At 38.8% G+C, this 26,999-nt stretch overlaps 1 protein-coding gene across 6 annotated transcripts in view; it reads left to right on the top strand.

Moving 5' to 3' along the window:
* The first annotated feature begins 19,783 nt into the window (after window positions 1-19,783).
* C2CD5 (C2 calcium dependent domain containing 5) overlaps window positions 19,784-26,999 on the top strand; it is a 584,106-nt gene continuing 576,890 nt past the window's right edge. For 2 of the 6 annotated variants that reach the window (XM_053719104.1, XM_053719103.1), the window contains exon 1: window positions 19,784-20,013. In XM_053719104.1, coding sequence (XP_053575079.1) covers window positions 19,924-20,013 — 90 coding nt within the window. In that variant the 5' untranslated portion in view covers window positions 19,784-19,923. The remainder of the gene's footprint in view (window positions 20,014-26,999) is intronic. The other 4 variants (XM_053719107.1, XM_053719102.1, XM_053719106.1 and 1 more) reach the window with 2 other exon arrangements.

Raw genomic sequence — 26,999 nt, 5'->3', positions numbered from 1 at the left:
ACTCTAAATACCGGAGTTAGAAAGATCCCATTGAAAAGATAGGATACGCAAATGACGTAAGGGGATCTGCGGTATGGAAAAGTCGCGGCTGAAAAGTGAGCGTTAGACCCTTTTTTGAGTGACTCCAAATATCGGAGTTAGCCTAAAACCAGCGTTAGGAGCCTCTAACGCTGGTTTTCACGGCTAACGCCAAACTCCAAATCTAGCCGTAAAGTAACTTAAATAACCTGATGGTCCAAAAAGGAGAGTAGTCTCATATCCCAAACAGATACAAATAGTTTTTCAACTACAAATATTTATTCAATTCCATAAAATAAAACTCAGAAAAAGATCTAGTGTTAGCACTTAAAGGAACATGAAACCCAAATGTTTTCTTTCATGATTTAGAAAGAGCATACAATTATAAACAACTTTCTAATTTACTTCTATTTGTTCTATCTGTTTTGCTTCATTCTCTTGATATTCTTTGCTGAAAAGCATATCTAGATATGCTTAGTAGCTGCTGATTGGTAGCTGCACATAGTTGCCTCCTGGGATTGGTTCACTGTGTGCTTTGCTATTTCTTCATTAAAGTATATCTAAAGAATGAAGCAAATTAGGTAATAGAAGTAAATTGTAATGTTGTTTAAAATTATATTCTCTACCTTAATCATGAAAGAAAATGTTTGGGTAGAGTGTCCCTTTAAGTTAATACATCAGAGATCAAGATGTGGCCACATCGCTAAAAGAAAAAACCTCTTATAATAATATATTTGTATATAAAAGAGCGTTCTCTGTGAGAGCTAATAAAATAAAATATATGTATGTCATTAAAGGGACAGTCTACACCATTATTATTATTGTTTTAAAAGATAGATAATCCCTTTATTACCCATTTCCCAGTTTTGCATAACCAACACAGTTATAATAATATACTTTTAACCTCTGTGATTATCTTGTATCTAAGCCTCTGCAAACTGCCCCTTTTTTCAGTTCTTTTGACAGACTTGCAGTCTAACCAATCAGTGCCTGCTCACAGATTACTTCACGTGCACAAGCACAGTGTTATCTATATGAAATATGTGAACTAACACCCTCTAGTGGTGAAAAACTGTTAAAATGCAATCTGAAAGAGGTGGGCTTCAAGGTCTAAGAAATTAACATATGAACCTCCTAGGTTAAGCTTTCAACTAAGAATACCAAGAGAACAAAGCAAAATTGGTGATAAAAGTAAATTGGAAAATTGTTCAAAATTACATGCTCTATCTGAATCATGAAAGTTTATTTTGGCCTAGACTGTCCCTTTAAGCTTCGTTCTAAAAATACAGATATATAATACATAAGATAAAAACTGCTTAAAATATTGTGCAGTAATAGCAAAGTTCTGGCACAGATTCTGTTGGTGACAAACGGCTTTTTGAATTTTATATATTTTGTGTCCAACACTGATAATGTGTCGATCTTTAAAAGTTACTTATAAAGAAGGCAAATATGTATCCTTTTAGGGTGTTTCTAATCACTTCACAATAAGAAATTCCCAAAAGTCTAGGTAAATCCAGCACAACTGTAAAATTAAATAAATACACAAAAAGCCTATATGTCAAAAACGATATAAATATTTATTAACTAAATGCACAAAACACACATTCACATTCATACAGAGGATCCCGCACAGAGCAGTGTTATAAAGTACTGGCCAAGAGATTATTATCTGGTGCACCAGGGAAAATAGACCAAAAACAGTCCGTTTAAGATTTGCAGATATTTGTAATCCAACAGGTGCAGCGTTAATGCAAAAATGGATGCAGTTATACAGTCCCCGGTGTATAGAGACCAGTCACTTCAGACTTTAACCCCAATTGTTACTGAGTCAAATAGTGCTTTAAAGGCATAGCATAGGAGGAGCAATGGAATCACGCGTCTTTATTCACAGGTGCTGTTTTCTTTTCAGACAGTGGTATTCAGTGTACAGATGCATATCACACATTCTACCTGTATTTGTTCACGCGGTCGCCCCTCCTAGCTGCCTCGTTTTTAGAGCGTCCAAACATCAGGGGTAAGTCAGGATGAGCAGGGGATCTGCTGTAAGGGCTGCCAAGCACGACGAGTCCAAATGCTCGTTTCGCTCCTTCAGTCAGTGCAGCATGGAGCTTCTTCCAGGTGCTAACGACACCTTGATTACCTTTATTGGATGCCGGTTTCTAGAATCTTTTTCATTTGATGAAATTCATGTCAATCACAATTAGCCACTGCGTCGCTGTTACAATGTCTTTGCAATTGTTACTTTTAGATACAGCTATATGCAGGGCTTCTCATGTAACCAAGGTGAAGTATTCCATAGCAGAAATTGATTGAATACACTTCAATGTTTCAGATACTCACTCACACACACATCCGCAACAGTTCATATATACAAAATGTACTAAAATACAATTTTATTTTTAATTTTTAATACACCATTGTGCAATATTTAAAAAACAATACTTAATATGTAATGTTATGTGTGTCAAATTACTCTAACAGCAAGTATGTGCAATTTAGCTCATCATAATAGTGTTTACAATTTTGATTTATTTTGATCTTATTTCTTTTGAGATCCCATATTCTATACATATATAGAAATAAATGGAGATGTGCAGACTAAGTAAGGTATAAGGAATTAGCCTTATAAATTTAAGTAGATCCTCCTCACTGCCATCCCATAGCAGGAGGATATCATCCACATATCTGATCCAAAAATGGTGAGCATTCTGATATAGTTGAGGCGCATGTAGCCCTCTGGATCAGATATGTGGATGATATCCTCCTGCTATGGGATGGCAGTGAGGAGGATCTACTTAAATTTGTTTCCCTCCTGAATAATAATAATTTAAATATCTTTTTAACGTGTAGTTATGATTCTAGTACTATTAATTTTTTGGACTTAAAAATTAGTAAGAACGAAGGTAAAATTGAAACAGAAGTGTTCCGAAAACCGACTGCAACTAATAGCCTTCTCTTGGGAACGAGTCACCATCCTGAAAATCTTAAGAGGGGTATCCCCTATGGGCAATTTCTGCGGTTACGCAGAATTTGTTCTAGAGACCAAACTTTTAAACAACAGGCAAAAGATATGGCGACTCGCTTTTTGGAGAGAGGCTATTCAAAAAGATGCGTAAAAAGAGCACTCTATAGAGCATCTCAGCATCAAAGAAAAGATCTGCTGTATCAAAAGAAAACCAAAAGTGAGAATGTGGAAGACACTAAAATCAGATTTATTACTAAATATAATGCCCATTGGAGCAAAGTTAAAAATATTTTAAACAACAACTGGCACTTGCTGACTAATGATTCTACATTACACCAACATGTGGGGGACTATCCCCTAATGACAGCAAGGAGACCTAGCAATTTGAAAGATCTCCTTGTCAAGAGCGAAATTAACAAAGTCCCTACATGTAACTGGTTAGAACGTAACGCTCAAAAGATAGTTGGTAGTTCCCCCTGTAATCACTGTGTCTGCTGTCAATTCATGCAGAAAACTAAGACCTTTAGCACAAATACAGGAGTCACATATAAAATTAATTAATTCATTAATTGTTCTACAAAAGGAGTCATATATCTTCTCTATTGCTCATGCAAATGTTTTTATGTGGGTAAAACTTTTAGAGAATTATGCTCCCGCATTACAGAACATAGAGACGATGTAAAGGACTTCAATATTGATAGCCCAGTGGCGAGACATTTTGCTCAATTTCACAAATCAAAAACTGATGAACTTCGTTTTATTGGAATAGAATCAGTTAAACTGAGTATGCGTGGGGGGGACATTGACAGAATTCTTTTACAAAAAGAAACAAGATGGATGTACAAACTGAACACCCTATCTCCCAATGGCTTAAACGAAAAATTGGAATTTGGTTCCTTTTTAGGCTAATTCCTTATACCTTACTTAGTCTGCACATCTCCATTTATTTCTATATATGTATAGAATATGGGATCTCAAAAGAAATAAGATCAAAATAAATCAAAATTGTAAACACATACTATTATGATGAGCTAAATTGCACATACTTGCTGTTAGAGTAATTTGACACACATAACATTACATATTAAGTATTGTTTTTTAAATATTGCACAATGGTGTATTAAAAATTAAAAATAAAATTGTATTTTAGTACATTTTGTATATATGAACTGTTGCGGATGTGTGTGTGAGTGAGTATCTGAAACATTGAAGTGTATTCAATCAATTTCTGCTATGGAATACTTCACCTTGGTTACATGAGAAGCCCTGCATATAGCTGTATCTAAAAGTAACAATTGCAAAGACATTGTAACAGCGGCGCAGTGGCTAATTGTGATTGACATGAATTTCATCAAATGAAAAAGATTCTAGAAACCGGCATCCAATAAAGGTAATCAAGGTGTCGTTAGCACCTGGAAGAAGCTCCATGCTGCACTGACTGAAGGAGCGAAACGAGCATTTGGACTCGTCGTGCTTGGCAGCCCTTACAGCAGATCCCCTGCTCATCCTGACTTACCCCTGATGTTTGGACGCTCTAAAAACGAGGCAGCTAGGAGGGGCGACCGCGTGAACAAATACAGGTAGAATGTGTGATATGCATCTGTACACTGAATACCACTGTCTGAAAAGAAAACAGCACCTGTGAATAAAGACGCGTGATTCCATTGCTCCTCCTATGCTATGCCTTTAAAGCACTATTTGACTCAGTAACAATTGGGGTTAAAGTCTGAAGTGACTGGTCTCTATACACCGGGGACTGTATAACTGCATCCATTTTTGCATTAACGCTGCACCTGTTGGATTACAAATATCTGCAAATCTTAAACGGACTGTTTTTGGTCTATTTTCCCTGGTGCACCAGATAATAATCTCTTGGCCAGTACTTTATAACACTGCTCTGTGCGGGATCCTCTGTATGAATGTGAATGTGTGTTTTGTGCATTTAGTTAATAAATATTTATATCGTTTTTGACATATAGGCTTTTTGTGTATTTATTTAATTTTACAGTTGTGCTGGATTTACCTAGACTTTTGGGAATTTCTTATTGTGAAGTCCCCACTTCCTTTTCTATGTTGTTTCATATGTATTTTTCTAGGAAGCACCTGTTCTCTAGTGACTCATTTTATTAACTAATTAGTGTGCAACTCTTTTCTTGTGTCTTTTTGTTTCTAATCACTATTGGAAAAAAGGCAAAGAAATATAATTTCCGAGTTCCTAATGTGACTTAAATGGTAATATTTTTTAAGTTCTCCAAAGGTACTTCAAACACCACAGTCTCTGTACTGACTGGTCAGTTGAATATTGTATGTTTCTTTGTCAAGTGTCTTACCGGACCTCTGACAGATGCATCCACACCTGTGACAGACTCATATGCTGTAATTCTTACCACGCTGATTTCTCTGTGACTTCTAGGCATGTGTACAGCGTCTTCACTGCCAACGTGTGTGTCTCTGGTCTCCTGACCTGATCCGTCAATCAGGAAGCCGGTAGGGCGCTCCAAAATCAAACCACGGAAGTATAGTGGTAGTATTGCTTTTTCGGCATCCAAACAGTGTACAATTCTTTGTACTCCTGGAAAAAGAAGTCCCACTGCTACGCGTTTCCGCAGTTACTGCCTTTATCAAGATGACTTCTCATAGAAAAGAGCTTCTATTTATAGTGATCATCTGCACCGCCTCTGTTAGCTCCTTGAGGCATGGTTTCAACAAACTTTATTGCTTCTGTGATCCTTGAAACATTTTCATAATATATTTCCTTTCTTTAGTGTTATGTTGAAAGTTCATAGGTTTATCTTTGTATTACTTGAATGTAATCACCAGTCTAAAAAACATATTATATTTCACATTATTTCATTATATTTCTTTCTTATCTCACTTTAGGTTTTTGAAATAAAAAATAATAAAATAAAAAATATAAAAATTAATAAATCATAAAAAAGCATGAATCATGAAAAGTAGAAACATTTGAAAAATTGAGAAAAGCAGTTTAACAAGACGTCTTGGAGTGCTTTTTTAGAAAAATATTGTAATTAGAAGATATTTAAAAGATATTTAGAGATATTATATCTCTTGATGTACAGGGAGTGCAGAATTATTAGGCAAGTTGTATTTTTGAGGATTAATTTTATTATTGAACAACAACCATGTTCTCAATGAACCCAAAAAACTCATTAATATCAAAGCTGAATAGTTTTGGAAGTAGTTTTTAGTTTGTTTTTAGTTATAGCTATTTTAGGGGGATATCTGTGTGTGCAGGTGACTATTACTGTGCATAATTATTAGGCAACTTAACAAAAAACAAATATATACCCATTTCAATTATTTATTTTTACCAGTGAAACCAATATAATATCTCAACATTCACAAATATACATTTCTGACATTCAAAAACAAAACAAAAACAAATCAGTGACCAATATAGCCACCTTTCTTTGCAAGGACACTCAAAAGCCTGCCATCCATGGATTCTGTCAGTGTTTTGATCTGTTCACCATCAACATTGCGTGCAGCAGCAACCACAGCCTCCCAGACACTGTTCAGAGAGGTGTACTGTTTTCCCTCCTTGTAAATCTCACATTTGATGATGGACCACAGGTTCTCAATGGGGTTCAGATCAGGTGAACAAGGAGGCCATGTCATTAGATTTTCTTCTTTTATACCCTTTCTTGCCAGCCACGCTGTGGAGTACTTGGATGCGTGTGATGGAGCATTGTCCTGCATGAAAATCATGTTTTTCTTGAAGGATGCAGACTTCTTCCTGTACCACTGCTTGAAGAAGGTGTCTTCCAGAAACTGGCAATAGGACTGGGAGTTGAGCTTGACTCCATCCTCAACCCGAAAAGGTCCCACAAGCTCATCTTTGATGATACCAGCCCAAACCAGTACTCCACCTCCACCTTGCTGGCGTCTGAGTCGGACTGGAGCTCTCTGCCCTTTACCAATCCAGCCACGGGCCCATCCATCTGGCCCATCAAGACTCACTCTCATTTCATCAGTCCATAAAACCTTAGAAAAATCAGTCTTGAGATATTTCTTGGCCCAGTCTTGACGTTTCAGCTTGTGTGTCTTGTTCAGTGGTGGTCGTCTTTCAGCCTTTCTTACCTTGGCCATGTCTCTGAGTATTGCACACCTTGTGCTTTTGGGCACTCCAGTGATGTTGCAGCTCTGAAATATGGCCAAACTGGTGGCAAGTGGCATCTTGGCAGCTGCATGCTTGACTTTTCTCAGTTCATGGGCAGTTATTTTGCGCCTTGGTTTTTCCACACGCTTCTTGCGACCCTGTTGACTATTTTGAATGAAATGCTTGATTGTTCGATGATCACGCTTCAGAAGCTTTGCAATTTTAAGAGTGCTGCATCCCTCTGCAAGATATCTCACTATTTTTGACTTTTCTGAGCCTGTCAAGTCCTTCTTTTGACCCATTTTGCCAAAGGAAAGGAAGTTGCCTAATAATTATGCACACCTGATATAGGGTGTTGATGTCATTAGACCACACCCCTTCTCATTACAGAGATGCACATCACCTAATATGCTTAATTGGTAGTAGGCTTTCAAGCCTATACAGCTTGGAGTAAGACAACATGCATAAAGAGGATGATGTGGTCAAAATACTCATTTGCCTAATAATTCTGCACTCCCTGTATGTGAAATTCGTAAAGTGGTTATGTGGGTATTCGTAGAATGGTTGTATAAGCATTTTGATGCTATTTATATATTGTGGCATGCACTAAAAAGAGATGAGGGGATATTTATCTTATAGGCATATATTAAAGTAATAGCCAAGGCAATCCTTTAAGGGGCATTTTTATGGCTTATATATTAATTCAAAGGATTGAGATCTAGTTCTGCATTAAGTCCCCCTGGCGTTAGGGTAGCACAATTAAAAATAAGTTCTGCCTCTGTAAGTAAAAGTTGTTTTGTCATATTTCCACCTCTCTTGAGTTTTACCTTCTTAACACCCCAAAATAATAGACCGTCGGTCTTTTGTCCATGAGAATCTTTAAAATGTTTAGAGAGCAGGTGGTCTTCATATCCCCATTCGATATTGAGTACGTGCTGTCTAATCCTATCTCTTACTGACCTGCCCGTCTGTCCTAAATATTGTTTTATACAAGGGCATTGTATGATGTAAACTACATTTGAGTCTGTACATCTAATTGTCTCTCTAATGTTAATTTTAAAATCTGAGTTGGTAGCGTCTACTGTTTTACATTTGTGGCTGAACTTGCAGGCTTTGCAGCTATGACATGGATAAAACCCTTCCAGTTTGTTTCCTTGCACATCGTTATTGTATTTTATGTTTTGTTTTTTAAACTCACTGGGGGCTAAGATAGATTTTAGGGTTTTGGCTTTCCTGTAAATTATCTTGACTTTATTTTTTGTAATTTCGTTCAGAAAAGGGTCTTTCTGAACCAGATGCCAGTGTTTGTGAATGATTTTTCTGATAAGTTTAAAATATGAACTATATTGTGTAATGAATGTGGTGTCAACGTTTTCATCTTTTTTGTTAGATTTCTTATTTTCTTTTGTGGTCATTAGAGTTTCTCTTTCTATGTTTTCCACACTTTGTAATGCATCTGATACTAGTTCCTCATTGTATCCCCTTTCTATAAATCTCTCTTTTAAAATATTTGCTTGTAATATATAATCAATAGTGCCAGAACTTTGCTATTACTGCACAAATATATTAAGCAGTTTTTATCTTATGTATAATATATCTGTATTTTTAGAACGAAGCTTAGTGACATACATACATTTTATTTTATTAGCTCTCACAGAGAACGCTCTTTTATATACAAATATATTATTATAAGAGGTTTTTTCTTTTAGCGATGTGGCCACATCTTGATCTCTGATGTATTAACTTAAGTGCTAACACTAGATCTTTTTCTGAGTTTTATTTTATGGAATTGAAAAAATATTTGTAGTTGAAAAACTATTTGTATCTGTTTGGGATATGAGACTACTCTCCTTTTTGGACCATCAGGTTATTTGTTACTTTATTTAATTAATCAGCCATTACTTTTGACGTCCTTTCATTTTACACTTCTTTTATTTTATATTTTATATTTCTATCTGTATATTTTTCCATCTATATTTTTATATATATTTCTTATTTTATTCAATAGTTTATTTATTTTTATTATTTATACATTTATTATCTATACATCTATTCATCTAGCTCTGATTAGAGCACCACTCTATTCCTCTTTTTGATATACAGTCTTTTACATAGCTGAAGTGCACATGCCTCTAACACAATCAAGTCTCTACCTACAGGAGAATTTCTGCGTATGAAACGTAACTGCTCTACTATTCAGAACTATAATCTGAGAGCTAAAGAACTCACAGAAAGACTCCTAGTAAGAGGATACAGTAAAAGCGATAAAAAGGGCGGAATTCCGAGCAAGATCTACCTCCAGAAATAAATTACTCAAGAAGAAACACAAATCTAAACAAGAACAAATAAGATTAATTTCAACCTACAATCCAGGAAGTAAACAAATAATAAACATCTTGGAAGATAACTGGTCCGGTATATACTCAGATTTGATCCAATCCTGTCACAAATTCTCGGTGAAAAAGTGCACACTGGATTAAGAAGAACACGCAACCTTAAAGATTTAGTGAGTCCAAGCCATCTGGAAGGTCCAAAACAACTGGGGCAACAAAACATGGCTCTTTCAAATGCGTAACCTGCAGTTTCATGATAAAATCACACAAAGTTTGTGACCGCTTTAATAAACGCCACATAATTCAATCAGACATAAATTGCCAAACAGAGGGAGTCATCTATGCCTTACAATGTAAATGAGAGAAAATCTACGTTGGCACGACGACGAGAAAAATAAGAACAGGAGCATCTGAGGAACATTAAAAATGCCACAAAAGATCTTAAAGCTGGAAAACAACTCACGTCGGTAGCCCGACATTTTCTCAACAAACACGATTCAAAACAATCAGACATGAAATGCTTTAGCATCCAGCAAGTAAAAATGGGAATAAGAGGAGGTGATTTAGAAAAAACTCTTCTAAGGGCAGAAAGTAGATGGATATTCCTACTTTATGGCTGGAATGAACAAAACAATTTCAGCCCGTTTCTCTAAGTTCTGACTTTGACCAAAGCCAATTATACTTACAAAAGTAAAGATGAACACAGAGACAGATATTGATAATGTATGTAATATGTCAGTCTCTGCATAAAAAACACACACATTTGCTCATTGCTAACAACTACAAAATTAGGGTAAATAAATAAATACCGTCAGCTTTTTGGATCAGCACCATACGTATAATCCTATACAGATGTATATTTTTTTATTATTACAAAATCAATACATAACTTATAAAAGTCAGACTAGAGTACTTAACCATACACAAGTGCTACTTATAACGATCTTGTAAGAAACAATAGATACAGATTTAGAACAGATAAATACGATCATACCAGTCTATCACCTAGATCAGTGATTTGCAACCTTTTTTTTGCTGTGGCACACTTTTTTACATTAAAAAATCCTGTGGCATACCACCATCCCTAAATTTTACAAAATCACACATTGTAGCCTAATACAGGATATATATATATATATATATATATATATATATATATATATATATATATATATATACACACACTGTCATGCCATGCCTCGCCTCCTACAAAGTACTATACATGACATATTGACATTCATTCACAAACAATCATAATGATTTTCTGTGAATGAATGTCAATCTCATGGTTGTAAATGATGCCTGATGAGCCTGTCACATACCTCCCAATATTTCAAAATTTGAAAGAGGGACACCCCCGCACTGTTGTCAGTCTAACATGGCACACCTGAGGATCTCTCACGGCACACTAGTGTGCCACGGCACACTGGTTGAAAAACACTGACCTAGATAACGAGTTTTGCGTTAGAGGCTATGCGGTGCTAACGAGCAGTTTTGTCTCACCGCTCACTTACCTACAGTGCTGGTATTACGAGTTTTCAGAAAGCCGTCGTTAAAAGACAAGAAGTGAGCGTTGAGCAAAATTTTGCTCCTTACTGCACTCCAATACCAGCGCTGCTTAAGGTGAGCTGGTCGTACGTTCTCGTGCACGATTTCCCCATAGGAATCAACGGAGAGAGCCGGCTGAGAAAAAGTCTAACACCTGCAAAAAAGCAGCGTAAAACTCAGTAATGCAGCCCCATTGATTCCTGTGGGAAAAAAAAGTTATGTTTACACCTAACACCCTAACATGAACCTCGAGTCTAAACACCCCTAATCTTACACTTATTAACCCCTAATCTGCCGTCCCCGACATTGCCAACACCTGCATTATAATATTAACCCCTAATCTGCTGCTCCGGACACCGCCGCCACCTACATTATACTTATGAACCCCTAATCTGCTGCCCCCGACATCGCCGCCACCTATATTATACTTATTAACCCCTAATCTGCCGCTCCGGACACCGCCGCCAACTACATTATACTTATTAACCCTAATCTTCTGCCCCCAAATCGCCGCCCCCTACATTATATTTATTAACCCCTAATCTGCCGCCCCCAATGTCGCCGCCACCTACCTACACTTATTAACCCCTAATCTGCTGCCCCCAACGTCACTGCTACTATAATAAACATATTAACCCCTAAACCGCCGCACTCCCGCCTCTCAAACATTAGTTAAACATTATTAACCCCTAATCTGTAATCCCTTACATCGCTGCCACCTACCTACATTTATGAACCCCTAATCTGCCGCCCCCAACATATTAAAGTTATTAAACCCTAAACCTAACACCCACTAACTTAAATATAATTTAAATCTAAATAAATATTCCTATCATTAACTAAATTATTCCTATTTAAAACTAAATACTTACCTGTAAAATAAACCCTAAGCTAGCTACGATATAACTAATAGTTACATTGTATCTATTTTAGGATTTATTTTTATTTTACAGGCAACTAGGTAGAATAGTTATTAACTATTTAATAACTACCTAGCTAAAATAAATACAAATTTACCTGTAAAATAAAACCTAACCTAAGTTACACTAACACCTAACACTACACTATAATTAAATAAATTAAATACAATTACCTAAATTAAATTAGCTAAAGTACAAAAAAAACAAAACACTAAATTACAGAAAATAATAAACAAATTACAGAAATTTAAACTAATTATGCCTAATCTATTAGCTCTACTAAAATAAAAAAGCCCCCCAAAATAAAAAAAACCCTAGCCTAAACTAAACTACCATAGCCCTTAAAAGGGCCTTTTTGCAGGTCATTGCCCCAAAGTAATCAGCTCTTTTACCTGTAAAAAAAAATACAGACAACCCCCCCAACAGTAAAACCCACCACCCACACAACCAACCCCCCAAATAAAATACTATCTAAAAAAACCTAAGCTCCCCATTGCCCTAAAAAGGGCATTTGGATGGGCATTGCCCTTAAAAGGGCATTTAGCTCTTTTGCCGCCCAAATATAAATAAAACCCACCCAATACACCCTTAAAAAAACCTAACACTAACCCCCTGAAGATGGACTTACCAGGAGACGTCTTCATCCAAGCCAGGCGAAGTGGTCCTCCAGACGGCAGAAGTCTTCATCCAAGCCGGGCAGAAGTGGTCCACTAGACGGCAGAAGTGGTCCTCCAGACGGGCAGAAGTCTTCATCCATCCGGCGCGGGTCCAGCTTCAAGACATCCGACGCGGAGCATCCTCTTGTGGCGACGACTAAAACAGAATGAAGGTACCTTTAAGTGACGTCATCCAAGATGGTGTCCCTTAGATTCCGATTGGCTGATAGAATTCTATCAGCCAATCGGAATTAAGGTAGAAAAAATCCTATTGGCTGATGCAATCAGCCAATAGGATTGAAGTTCAATCCTATTGGCTGATCCAATCAGCCAATATGATTGAGCTTGCATTCTTTTGGCTGATTGGAACAGCCAATAGAATTTTTTCTACCTTAATTCCGATTGGCTGATAGAATTCTATCAGCCAATCGGAATCTAAGGGACGCCATCTTGGATGACGTCACTTAAAGGTACCTTCATTCTGTTTTAGTCGTCGCCAGAAGAGGATGCTCCGCGTCGGATGTCTTGAAGATGGACCCACTCCGCGCCGGATGGATGAAGATAGAAGATACAGTCTGGATGAAGAATTCTGCCCGTCTGGAGGACCACTTCGCCCAGCTTGGATGAAGACTTCTGCCCGTCTGGAGGACCACTTCGCCCGTCTTGGATGAAGACTTCTGCCCGTCTGAAGGACCACTTTGCCCGGCTTGGATGAAGACATTTCCCGGTAAGTCGATCTTCAGGGGGTTAGTGTTAGGTTTTTTTAAGGGTGTATTGGGTGGGTTTTATTTTATAGATTAGGGTTTGGGCGACAAAACAGCTAACTGCCCTTTCAAGGTCAATGCGCATCTTTTCAGGGCAATGGGGAGCTTAGTTTTTTTTTAGATAGTATGTTATTTGGGGGGTTGGTTGTGTGGGTGGTGGGTTTTACTGTTGTGGGGGTTGTTTGTATTTTTTTTTTACAGGTAAAAGAGCTGATTACTTTGGGGCAATGCCCTGCAAAAGGCCCTTTTAAGGACTATTGGTAGTTTAGTTTAGGCTGTTTTATTTTTTTATTTTAATAGGGCTATTAGATTAGATGTAATTACTTTAAATGTCTGTAATTTGTTTATTATTTTATGTAATTTAGTGTTATTTTTTTTTGCACTTTAGCTAATTTAATTTAGGTGATTGTATTTAATTTATTTAATTATAGTGTAGTGTTAGTGTAACTTAGGTTAGGTTTTATTTTACAGGTAAATTTGTATTTATTTTAGCTAGGTAGTTATTAAATAGTTAATAACTATTTAATTACTATTTTACCTAGTTAAATAAATACAAACTTGCCTGTAAAATAAAAATAAACCCTAAGCTAGCTACAATGTAACTATTAGTTATATTGTAGCTAGCTTAGGTTTTATTTTACAGGTAAGAATTTTGTTTTAAATAGGAATAATTTAGTTATTGATATGAATATTTATTTAGATTTGTTTAAATTATATTTAAGTTAGTGGGTGTTAGGTTTAGGGTTAGACTTAGGTTTAGGGGTTAATAACTTTAATATAGTGGCGGCGACGTTGGGGGCGGCAGATTAGGGGTTAATAAATGTAGGTAGGTGGCGGCGATGTTAGGCACGGCAGATTAGGGGTTAATAATATTTAACTAATGTTTGCGAGGCGGGAGTGCGGCGGTTTAGGGGTTAATATGTTTATTATAGTGGCTGCGACGTTGGGTGCGGCAGATTAGGGGTTAATAAGTGAAGGTAGGTGGCAGCGACATTGGGGGCGGCAGATTAGGGGTTAATAAATATAATGTAGGTGTCGGCGACGTTGGGGTCAGCAGATTAGGGGTTCATAAATATAATGTAGGTGGCGGCGGTGTCCGGAGTGGCAGATTAGGGTTTAATAATTTAATTTTAGTGTTTGCAATGCGGGAGGGCCTCGGTTTAGGGGTTAATAGGTAGTTTATGTCTGTTAGTGTACTTTTTAGCACTTTAGTTATGAGTTTTATGTTACGGCGTTGTACCATAAAACTCTTAACTACTGACTTTAAAATGCGTTAGGACTCTTGACGGGGTAGGGTGTACCGCTCACTTTTTGGCCTCCCAGGACAGACTTGTAATACCGGCGCTATGGAAGTACCATAGAAAAAAGACTTTACGAAGTTTACGTAAGTCGTTTTGCGGTAAGGCCAAAGAAGTGTGCGGTGCCCCTATACCTGCAAGTCTCGTAATACAAGCGGGCGTAAAAAAGCAGCATTAGGACCTCTTAACGCTGCTTTTTTACCCTAACGCACAACTTGTAATCTAGTCGTATGTTATTTCTAAAAAAAGCTCAAAAGTAGTTTACTATTTAAATACTACAAAAAGTTATTCCTGTATCAGACCAGTATCACAATAATAACATCATATACCTAATACTATATATGCGCTCCAAGCATTGAAGAATAAACAAAATCCTATTTTAGAGACCTTATCACCTTTTTTCCCCCCAATATGACAAAATAGCACAGCACTCATTAAGAACACCAAGCATCATAAGCATTCAATTCACAAGACTGGAAAGGTTAAGTCATAAACATAAACCACCATTTTGCAATAATATTAATTTCTGTTATTTAATTTAGCACTAAATATTATTACCCCTCTTATCACCTTTAGCACACACACCAACACAAAAGATAAATTTACATAGGATCAGTGTATTAGGTCCATGTATTAGAATGAACAGTCCTTTGGAGTTTAACCTTTATGTTAAAGGGACATTAAACCCAAAACATTTCTTTCATGATTCAGATAGCAAATACAATTTTAAACAACATTCCAATTTACTTATATTATCTAATTTGCTTCATTCTTTAGATATCTTTTGTTAAAGAAATAGCAATACATATGGGTGAGCCAATCACATGAGGCATCTATGTGCAGCCACCAATCAGAAGCTACTGAGCCTATCTAGATATGCTTTTCAGGAAAGATTATCAAGAGAATGAAGCAAATTAGATAATAGAAGTAAATTAACAATTTGTTTAAAATTGTATTCTCCATCTGAATCATGAAAGAAAAATGTGGGTTTAATGTCCCTTTAACCTTGATATTGTTGCTATTCAGATCTAAATAGTGCTATTCAAATACTAAGTTTAATACAGATCTTCATATAGGTCCATACTATATCTTGAATCATGAGATATGTTATGATTTCAACTCTAGATCGCGAAAGTAAAGTTTTGTTCCAAACTTTGCAATCAATTTAGCTAAATTCTGCTTCTCAAAAATGTAATACATGTAACCAGTTCAGCCAATCAGTTAGGATAGCTGAGATACTGATTGGATTGGCTGTCCGTCGATAACGCTTGCAATGTGGGCGTGACTGATCCTACACGCTATAAAAAGCCGACCATCCATCGGCACGATTAACTTGGACAAAGCCGTTGAAGGCGAAACATGTTAGGGGGATTAGGGTACTGGTGAGGAGTCCTAGGAGCTCCTGTGTTTTAGATTGTCTCAGGTTACCTTAATGCAGTTCACTTACTTACCATAGAAATGCTTAGCCTCAAATTACGACCATACTAGAGCGGCTCAGAGTTAATACACAGTTAGATTCCGCTGCTCACATGTGCTTGTGCACTTAAAATCTTGCTGTCAAATTAAGATCTCCGAAATTCACTTAACTTAGTTTGGGTAGTATTTAAAGGGACAGTATACACTCATTTTCATATAACTGCATGTAATAGACACTACAATAAAGAATAGGATGCGAAGATACTGATATAAAAATCCAGTATAAAACTGTTTAAAAACTTACATAGAGCTCTCAGTTTAGCTGTTGAAAAGGTAGCTGGAAAGCCCACTGCAAGTGGGAAATAACACACTCCCCCCTTCCTTCTTTTGCATATGAAACGACCCTTTACACAAACAGGAGCAAGCTGGAGAAGGTAGCTGATGGTATTCTCATAAAACTTTGGGGCTTGGTTAGGAGTCTTAAAATCAGAGCAATGTTGTTTAACCCCTTAATGACAACTGACGTACCAGGTACGTCATGCATTAACTTACAGTTAATGACAATAGACGTACCTGGTACGTCAGTTGTCTAAGAGAGTGCTGGAAGCGATCGCAATCGCTTCCAGCAGCTCTCAGGGTATTGCAGTGATGCCTCCATATGGAGGCATCCTGCAATACCCTTTCAGAAGACTCCGATGCAGAGAGAGCCACTCTGTGGCCCTCTCTGCACCGGTAGCGATGGTGCCGGTTCGTTGGTGGGTGGGAGCGCAACAGGGAGGCTGGTGGGCGGCCCATCGCTACCCGGCATCCGGCTCCTGTAAGTGCAATGTGCACGCCGGGTGCCGGGAGCGTGCGGGGGCGCGCATGCGCGTGCGCGCGATTAGCTACCCACACTGACACCAATGAGGAGGGAAGAGGGGGGAAAAAATAAATATATAAGGATCTGGGAGGGGGAGGGGGTATTGTGGGGGGCTGCTACACTACAGAAAACATTTAAAATGGCAATAAAAGATCAAAAAAACACTTTTTTGGGGGGCAAATTGGATACTGGCAGACAGCTGCCAGTACCCAAGATGGCGGCAATTAGGTAGGGGAGAGGGTTAGAGAGCTGGGGGGGGGGGGGATCATGGAGGTTGGGGCTAAGGCAGGAGTCCATCACAGCTAAAACATTTTTTTTTATTAAAAAAAAGAAAAACTCCTTTTATTTAGTACTGGCAGACTTTCTGCCAGTACTTAATATGGCGGGGACAATTGTGGGGTGGGGGAGGGAAGAGAACTGTTTGGGAGGGATCAGGGGGTGGGATGTGTCAGGTGGGAGGCTGATCTCTACCCTAAAGCTAAAATTAACCCTGCAAGCTCCCTACAAGCTACCTAATTTAACCCCTTAACTGCTGGGCATAATTTACGTGTGGTGCGCAGCAGCATTTAGCGGCCTTCTACTTACCAAAAAGCAACCCCAAAGCCATATAAGTCTGCTATTTCTGAACAAAGGGGATCCCAAAGAAGCATTTACAACCATTTGTGCCTTAATTGCAGAAGCTGTTTGTAAATAATTTCAGTGGGAAACCTAAAGTTTGTGACAAAATTTGTGAAAAAGTGAACTTTTTTTTTTATTTGATGACATTTGGCGGTGAAATGGTGGCATGAAATATACCAAAATGGGCCTAGATCAATACTTTGGGTTGTCTTCTAAAATAAAATATATACATGTCAAGGGATATTCAGGTATTCCTGACAGATATCAGGGTTCCAATGTAACTAGCGCTAATTTTGAAAAAAAGTTGTTTGGAAATAGCAAAGTGCTACTTGTATTTATGGCCCTATAACTTGCAAAAAAAGTAAAGAACATGTAAACATTGGGTATTTCTAAACTCAGGACAAAATTTAGAAACTATTTAGCATAGGTGTTTTTTGGTGATTGTAGATGTGTAACAGATTTTGGGGGTCAAAGTTAGAAAAAGTGTGTTTTTTTCAATTTTTTCCTCATATTTTATATTTTTTTTATAGGAAATTATAAGATATGATGAAAATAATGGTATCCTTAGAAAGTCCATTTAATGGCGAGAAAAACGGTATATAATATGTGTGGGTACAGTAAATGAGTAAGAGGGAAATTACAGCTAAACACAAACACTGCAGAAATGTAAAAATAGCCATTGTCATTAAGGGTAAGAAAATTGAAAAATGGTCCGGTCATTAAGGGGTTAAAAATAAGCAAAACTATAATTTTTTTTAAAAACAAACTTTATGGGCTATATAAATAGATCTACAAAACATTTATGCAAAGAAAAAATGAGTGTATAATGTCCCTTTACACAAATAGTATACTGGAGCTCTCACTGATACGGAACCTACATCATTGATTCAAAATGCATAAGAGGTTTTAGTTTGAGCTCACACTTGGTTATTTACATATTGTGTATCAGGCTATTTTATTAACCCCTGCATTGTTAATACTGAGTGTCAATGTCTTGCAAGGTAGACAATCCGAATCAGTCATTTAAACAATACGAACCCTCAATTTGTTCCTCTACAGTAACTTAATAAGTTGTTACACACAAGATTAAGTACCTATACTAAAGGTTACATAAGTAAGGACAATCATAGGTACAGAGTGAATAAGTGCAATTGATTTACAGTGGAATATCTGACGACTCACAAACAAGTGGGGCGAGAAACTGTTAAAGCCAGCTCACAGTATATTTCACTAATTATGGTGGCTACTCATTCCTTGAGCTATATAATACATTTTACTGCCTTAAAGGGACAGTCTACACCAGAATGTTTATTATTTAAAAAGATAATCCCTTTATTACCCATTCACCAGTTTTGCATAACCAACACTGTTATATTAATACACGTATTACCTCTGTGATTACCTTTTATCTAAGCCTCTGCAGACTGCCCCCCTATCTCAATGCTTTTGACAGACATGCAGTTTAGCCAATTAGTTGGCCTAAATAACTTCATGGGAGTGAGCACAATGTTATCGATATGACACACATGAACTAGTATTGTCTAACTGTGAAAAACTTTCAAAATGCTCTGAGCTAGGAGGCGGTTTTCAAAATCAGTTTGAGCCCACCTAGGTTTACCTTTCAAAAAATACCAGTAAGGAAACAAAGCAAATTTGATGATAAAAGTAAATTGGAAAGTTGTTTAAAATTGCTGCCCTATCTGAATCAGGAAAGTTTCATTTTGACTACACTGTCCCTTTAAAGTACCGTAGAGTGCTTTTAATTTAAACATCCTATTTTATGTGACATTTCTAATACTGCAAGTAAGTTGTTTACTTTTATTAGCTAGCTGTTAGATTAACCCCTAAACCCTTGAGTGCTATTAGTGTATTATTGTATACGAGTTGGCCTCTCTCCCTCTCTTATTATCTGTATAATATCCCTGACGATATTATGACACCTACAGTAATACCTCTACTGCCTACATAATTACTCCAGCACCTAATAGTACAACTGCCTACATCAAACACTACCAATAGTTTAGTTCAGTGACTATTACTATATTATTCTTTTAACCGGATTTAAACCCCTTTTACTGCCGTCGCACACATTAGTTTACACCACACCCAGTACAGAGTGCAGCAGACACTATAGCAGCATTGCACCCAAAACTCGCGCATGCGGATACTACTGTCACGTGATCTCAGTCATTCCGCCAGGCAGGATACTTTTAAAAGTCACATGTTCCCTAGGTCACGTGCTCTCCACGGAGTCGCTCTGTTGAGGTCACTGTGGCTCGCACTGCCGATGTCACGGGGTGGGCTCTGTAATCTCATGCTCTGATTGGCTTCCCTTAGCTGTCAGTTTACCCACTGGTAGCCCCAGGAATTTGTGTTCTACGGTGTAGGCTCAGTGATGCTCAGCGATGCCCGGGAAGCTGAAAGTAAAGATCGTGGCCGGCCGCCACCTGCCTGTCATGGACCGGGCCAGCGATCTAACTGATGCTTTTGTGGAGGTCAGAACAGCATGTGCCCCTATTCTCTAGTATAACAAGTATTTGGGCTCTTTGCGATGGGTACATCACTCTCTTGCGACCAAGGGGTTAAATAAAGCTCGATTAGGAATTTAGTTCATCTTTTCGTGACGTGGGGCTGAACACAGTGCTGACAAGAGTATCTTATTGCTCGTAAACGCAGGCAGCATTATACTGGGGTATACATACTGGGGTATGCATTGTTTCTTTTACTGGGCAGCTGCTCAGTGTGCTGTTACAGCAGGGATCACTAATTAGAGCTTTTGTAAGGGTGCAGGGTGATGCTGCTGCAGGTGTCACTAAGGGCACAGAATGCTGCTGCTGCAGGTGTCACTAAGGGCACAGAATGCTGCTGCTGCAGGTGTCACTAAGGGCACAGAATGCTGCTGCTGCAGGTGTCACTAAGGGCACAGAATGCTGCTACTGCAGGTGTCACTAAGGGCACAGAATGCTGCTGCTGCAGGTGTCACTAAGGGCACAGAATGCTGCTACTGCAGGTGTCACTAAGGGCACAGAATGCTGCTACTGCAGGTGTCACTAAGGGCACAGAATGCTGCTGCTGCAGGTGTCACTAAGGGTGCAGAATGCTGCTGCTGTAGGTGTCACTAAGGGCACAGAATGCTGCTACTGCAGGTGTCACTAAGGGCACAGAATGCTGCTACTGCAGGTGTCACTAAGGGCACAGAATGCTGCTACTGCAGGTGTCACTAAGGGCACAGAATGCTGCTGCTGCAGGTGTCACTAAGGGTGCAGAATGCTGCTGCTGTAGGTGTCACTAAGGGCACAGAATGCTGCTGCAGGTGTCACTAAGGGCACAGAATGCTGCTGCTGCAGGTGTCACTAAGGGCACAGAATGCTGCTGCTGCTGCTGCAGGTGTCACTAAGGGCACAGAATGCTGCTGCAGGTGTCACTAAGGGCACAGAATGCTGCTGCAGGTGTCACTAAGGGCACAGAATGCTGCTGCTGCTGCAGTTGTCAATAAAGGCACAGCATGCTGCTGCTGCAGGTGTCACTAAGGGCACAGAATGCTGCTGCTGCAGGTGTCACTAAGGGCACAGAATGCTGCTGCTGCTGCAGGTGTCACTTAGGGCACAGCATGCTGCTGCTGCAGGTGTCATTAAGGGCACAGCATGCTGCTGCAGGTGTCACTAAGGGCACATAATGCTGCTGTTGCTGCAGGTGTCAATAAGGGCACATAATGCTGCTGCAGGTGTCAATAAGGGCACATAATGCTGCTGCAGGTGTCACTAAGGGCATAGAATGCTGCTGCTGTTGCAGGTGTCACTAAGGTCACAGAATACTGCTGCAGGTGTCACTAAGGTCACAGCATGCTGCTACTGCGGGTGTCACTAAGGTCACAGCATGCTGCTACTGCGGGTGTCACTAAGGGCGCAGAATGCTGCTGCTGTAGGTGTCACTAAGGGCACAGAATGCTGCTGCTGCAGGTCTCACTAAGGTCACAGAATGCTGCTGCTGGTGGTGTCACTAAGGTCACAGAATGCTGCTTCTGCAGGTGTCACTAAGGTCACAGAATGCTGCTGCAGGTGTCACTAAGGGCACAGAATGCTGCTGCTGGTGGTGTCACTAAGGGCGCAGAATGCTGCTGCTGCAGGTGTCACTAAGGGTGCAGAATGATGCTGCTGCAGGTGTCACTAAGGGCGCAGAATGATGCTGCTGCAGGTGTCACTAAGGGTGCAGAATGCTGCTGCAGGTGTCACTAAGGGCACAGAATGCTGCTGCTGCTGGTGTCACTAAGGGCGCAGAATGCTGCTGCTGCTGCAGGTGTCACTAAGGGCGCAGAATGCTGCTGCAGGTGTCACTAAGGGCGCAGAATGCTGCTGCTGCAGGTGTCACTAAGGGCGCAGAATGCTGCTGGTGTCACTAAGGGCGCAGAATGCTGCTGGTGTCACTAAGGGCGCAGAATGCTGCTGCTGCTGGTGTCACTAAGGGCACAGAATGCTGCTGCTGCTGGTGTCACTAAGGGCGCAGAATGCTGCTGCTGCTGGTGTCACTAAGGGCGCAGAATGCTGCTGCTGCTGGTGTCACTAAGGGCGCAGAATGCTGCTGCTGCTGGTGTCACTAAGGGCACAGAATGCTGCAGGTCTCACTAAGGTCACAGAATGCTGCTCCTGCAGGTGTCATTTAGATCACAGAATGCTGCTGCTGCAGGTGTCACTATGGGCGCAGAATGATGCCGCTACAGGTGTCACTAAGGGTGCAGAATGCTGCTGCTGCAGGTGTCACTAAGGGCGCAGAATGCTGCAGGTCTCACTAAGGTCACAGAATGCTGCTGCTGCAGGTGTCATTTCGATCACAGAATGCTGCTTCTGCTGGTGTCACTAAGGTCACAGAATGCTCCTGCAGGTGTCACTAAGGGCACAGAATGCTGCTGCTGCAGGTGTCACTATGGTCACCGAATGCTGCTGCTGCATGTGTCGCAAAGGTCACAGAATGCTGCTGCAGGTGTCATTAAGGTCACAGAATGCTGCTGGTGCAGGTGTCATTAAGGGCACAGAATACTGCTGCTGCAGGCGTCCCTAAAGGCACAGCGTGCTGCTGCTGCAGGCGTCCCTAAAGGCACAGCGTGCTGCTGCTGCAGGCGTCCCTAAAGGCACAAGAAAAAGATGCAGGCACTGCTGTTGGTAACTTAAAAACAATAAGTCTTTATTTGAAGAGCCATAAAAAAATAAACAGCTACAACCGCTGTACAGGCAAGAGCAAGAGGTACAAAAAACGACAGAGGCAAGGCAGGGTAGAAAAATAGACAGAAAATTGTCTGACTAGTTTCGAGTGCAGACTGCACTCTTATTCATAGACATACAGAGAGAGGGCTAGGCCTGCCTTTTAAAGGGAAAACAGTTAACTGAAAATTCAGCTGATGTCCATTACTGAAAATTAGGACATATACTTCGGTTAACCCCTTAAAGACAAGTCACGCCTAATCTCTGTGTAAAAGATTAAAAACAATGAACAAAATTCTCAGATTATTGTTGTTATATCAAACAGTGTTACACGCTATATCAGTTAGTGTTTTAACGGGGGAGACGTATATTAGAGGTAGTTGGCATTTTATGTACTATATCCTAAATGCCATTTAAAAATTATTATTATTATTCTTCTATTCCTGTAAAGTAACACAACTATGTAAACTGAACAGTAGTTTTATATGCCTAGTGTCATATATATTGAAATTAAGGCAAGATTGTTATTATACAGGATAGAGAGACAAAAAGTAACTATTTTACTCTAGATTGTCAAGTAATGAGGGAAACCCAAAATAACAGTTATACTTAACAAATGGTTACTTAAATATTAAATACACAGTGTTTGATAGCTAAGCTAAGTAAAAATCCTGTTATCAATTTTAGGATTATGTTATATTGTCAATATGAACTTGAAAATATGTGCTAGACTGGTAATGACCTATATGTTAGATATATTGAATATGATGAAATATACAATTCATATATAGCCTAAAGAATTATAAAGTAATTCTAAGTATAGAAAAGAAAAAAAGGAATAAATATAATTTTAATTTTGGAAAGAATTGGATATTAAGAAAGTCGATAGACTATACTTAATATTTCTTATTTTTTATTTTTAATTTTTTATTGCTTTAATTATCGATGAAAAAATTGATATCGCATTCACGATTCATTCCTTTGGGAAAGCGTGTTTGTAATTTAAGCATCCAGAAGAGTTCTTTTCTTTCTAGGGACTTAAATTTATTGCCTCCTCTGATGGATAGATTTACAATGTCAATTATTTTAATAGTGATATTAGCCTCATTAGAAAAGTGTAAGCTGTTAAAGTGGTTAGCTACAGCAGAGTCTTTGTTATAATTTTTAATATCTCTGGCATGTTCATTGTAACGTTTTCTAACTTCTCTAGAAGTCTGACCTGTATATTGTAATTTACAGATATTGCATGTTAGAAGATATACCACAAAGGTGGTGCTACAATTGGCATAGAAGTCTATATTATATTCTGTCCCTGTACTGGTGCTAGTGTATGTGTTCCCTTCTTGACTATGTGAACACATATTACAGTTGCGACTACCACATTTGTAATTTCCTTTTTGTGTCAGCCAATTATGTTCCTTTCTTTTATTTCTGGTGACTAAGCTAGGTGATATAGCCTGTCCTAGGGTTTTTGATCTTTTGGGGACATATTTGATATTGTTGATAAGGGGTCTGAGAATATCATCACCTGAGAGTATGTGTGCATGTTTTTGCATAATTTTTACAATATCATTGTACTGTTTGGAGTATGCTGTGGTAAACACAATAGCTTCTTTAAATTGGGATTCTTTCTTTTTTACCTTATGTTTTTGTATGTTAGTATCTGTGTTGTATTTTCTAATTTCCTTCCTACATTTTTCTAGACTATTGACATTGTATCCTCTACTTGTAAGTCTCTTCTTCAGCTCAAGTGATTGTGTATCATAGATATCATCTGATTTAGTATTTCTGCGTAGCCTAATAAATTGACTACGTGGAATGGACTTTATAAGATGTGTTGGGTGTTGTGACGTTGCATAAAGTATCGTGTTGCCTGCAGACTCCTTACGATAGGTACTAGTAACAATACAGTTTTCAACTATCTCCAATGTTAGGTATAAGTAATTGACTTTTTTTGTATTATATATTCCTGTAAATCGTAAATTAAATGGATTAGAGTTAGTGTATTCTAAGAAGTTGTTAAATTCTATATCATTTAAAGGTTTTTTGACAATAAACAACAGATCGTCAATATAACGTGTATATATTAGAATGCTCTCAAGCCATGGATTTTGGGTATTATAAATGTGAGATAGTTCCCACCAAGAGACAAATAAATTTGCAAAAGCGGGGGCAAATTTTGCCCCCATGGCGGTACCACATACTTGATTATAAAAACAGCCATCAAACCAAAAATAATTGTGAGATAATAAGAATTTTAACACATCTCCTATGTATTGTTTAGTGTACACATCTACATCCATTTCTCTTTGGAGAAAAAATTCCACTGCTTGTACCCCCAAGTTTTGGGGGATACTGGTGTAGAGTGAGGATACATCAATTACCACCCATGTATAATTCTCTTTCCAAGAGACAGTGTCTAAGATTTCAATAAGTTTCGCACTATCTCTCAGATAGGAAAGTTGTTTTTTTGCAATTGGTTGTAGTATTTCATCTAGCCATGCCCCCAAAGGCTCAAACAAGGACCCCACCCCTGAAACAATGGGTCTCCCTGGAGGGGAGATGGGGTCCTTGTGAACCTTGGGGACATGGTAGAAGATAGGAGTAAGGGGATGTTCAGGAACTAGATTTTTTATGTCTTTTTCTTTAAAGACATTCAGTGTGATCCCTTCCATAATTAATGAATGTAGTTTCTTTTTATATATAAAGATAGGGTTACCTGGAAGTAATCTGTACGTATTGGTATTACTGAGTTGTTTGATAGCTTCATCAAAGTAATCCTTTTTGTTTTGTATAACAATACTGCCGCCCTTATCCGCACTTCTGATGACAATCTCTTTGTTTTCTTGAAGAGATTTTATTGCTTGTCGTTCTCTAAATGGTAGATTATGGGCGGCAGTATTGGTATTACTTTTTTTCTCTAACTCAAACAGATCTTCCTGGATTAGTTTTTGATAGGAATTGATTACAGTCCCCCTATATTGGGTGGGATAAAAATCAGATGCTGTTCTTTTTGGATGAGCAAGCCTATTTGGTTTGTAACTTTCTTGGTCACCACTAAACAAATCTGTGAGAGTGACCAGGGTTTGTGCATCCTCAAATGACAGCATTGGATTTTCAATATGTGACTGTTCATTTATAGGGGTGTCTCTCATGGTGTCTTCTAAGGTAGTGTCACTATTTGTAAGGGAAAAGAATCTTTTAAGAGTTAGTTTTCGTATAAACTTGTTAATATCAAGTAAAGTGTTAAAACATGAAAAGTTGCCCGAAGGGGCAAATCCTAATCCCCTAGACAAAACCTGATGTTCCTCTTTTTTAAGAGTATATTTAGAGAGGTTAACCACACTAATATTCCCTAAAGGCACAGCGTGCTGCTGCTGCAGGCGTCCCTAAAGGCACAGCGTGCTGCTGCTGCAGGCGTCCCTAAAGGCACAGCGTGCTGCTGCTGCAGGCGTCCCTAAAGGCACAGCGTGCTGCTGCTGCAGGCGTCCCTAAAGGCACAGCGTGCTGCTGCTGCAGGCGTCCCTAAAGGCACAGCGTGCTGCTGCTGCAGGCGTCCCTAAAGGCACAGCGTGCTGCTGCTGCAGGCGTCCCTGAGAGAACAGCGTGCAGGTGTTTTAACAGCGCAGTTTGCTGCTGATGTAGGTATCTGCAGAGATCACTAATGGCACAGTGTGTTACAGAAACAGTATTACTAATGGTACTTGTGCCCCTCTCCAGATATTACTATTAGTACAGGGTGCCTTTACTGCAGGTATCATATGGCAGAATGTCCTGTCTGAGAGTGTGCATGCTAGTAGTTTTAACCTCTTAAGGACATATGACAGAATTTTTCCGTCATAAAACAATTGAGCAAACTGAAAGCTGTGTCCTTAAAGGGTTAAGTAGAGATACCCAAAGTCTAATGCAGTGTTTGTATACAGCGTTAGATTGTGTACTGGTTGGCTCACTCACTGCACACAGCACAAAATAACAGGTAGTTGGAGCATCACTAAATGCTTTCTATGTAACCTGTTTTGGATTTGAATAAAAAAATACAGTAAAAGTTAAAAAAAATGTGTTCGCAAAATTACATTGGTTTGCAGCTCAGGAGACAACCCTATAAGTATTGTTTTTATCTATTTCATTTTTTTAGCAGGGGTAAAATCCAATAAAATCTCTAAACCTAAAATGCTTTAAAGAACTGCAGTCATTTTTATAAATTTGCCCCCTTTAATCTCTGCCTCATTACAGTCCCCATATCAGATTTTTTTTTAATTGTTTTGAACCATTTTTTAAATATGTCC

Source organism: Bombina bombina, chromosome 6 (genome assembly GCF_027579735.1).
Source record: "Bombina bombina isolate aBomBom1 chromosome 6, aBomBom1.pri, whole genome shotgun sequence".
NCBI lineage: Eukaryota > Metazoa > Chordata > Amphibia > Anura > Bombinatoridae > Bombina > Bombina bombina.
The sequence above is the reverse complement of the archived record's forward strand: the minus strand, read 5'-3'. Positions and strand labels throughout refer to the sequence as shown.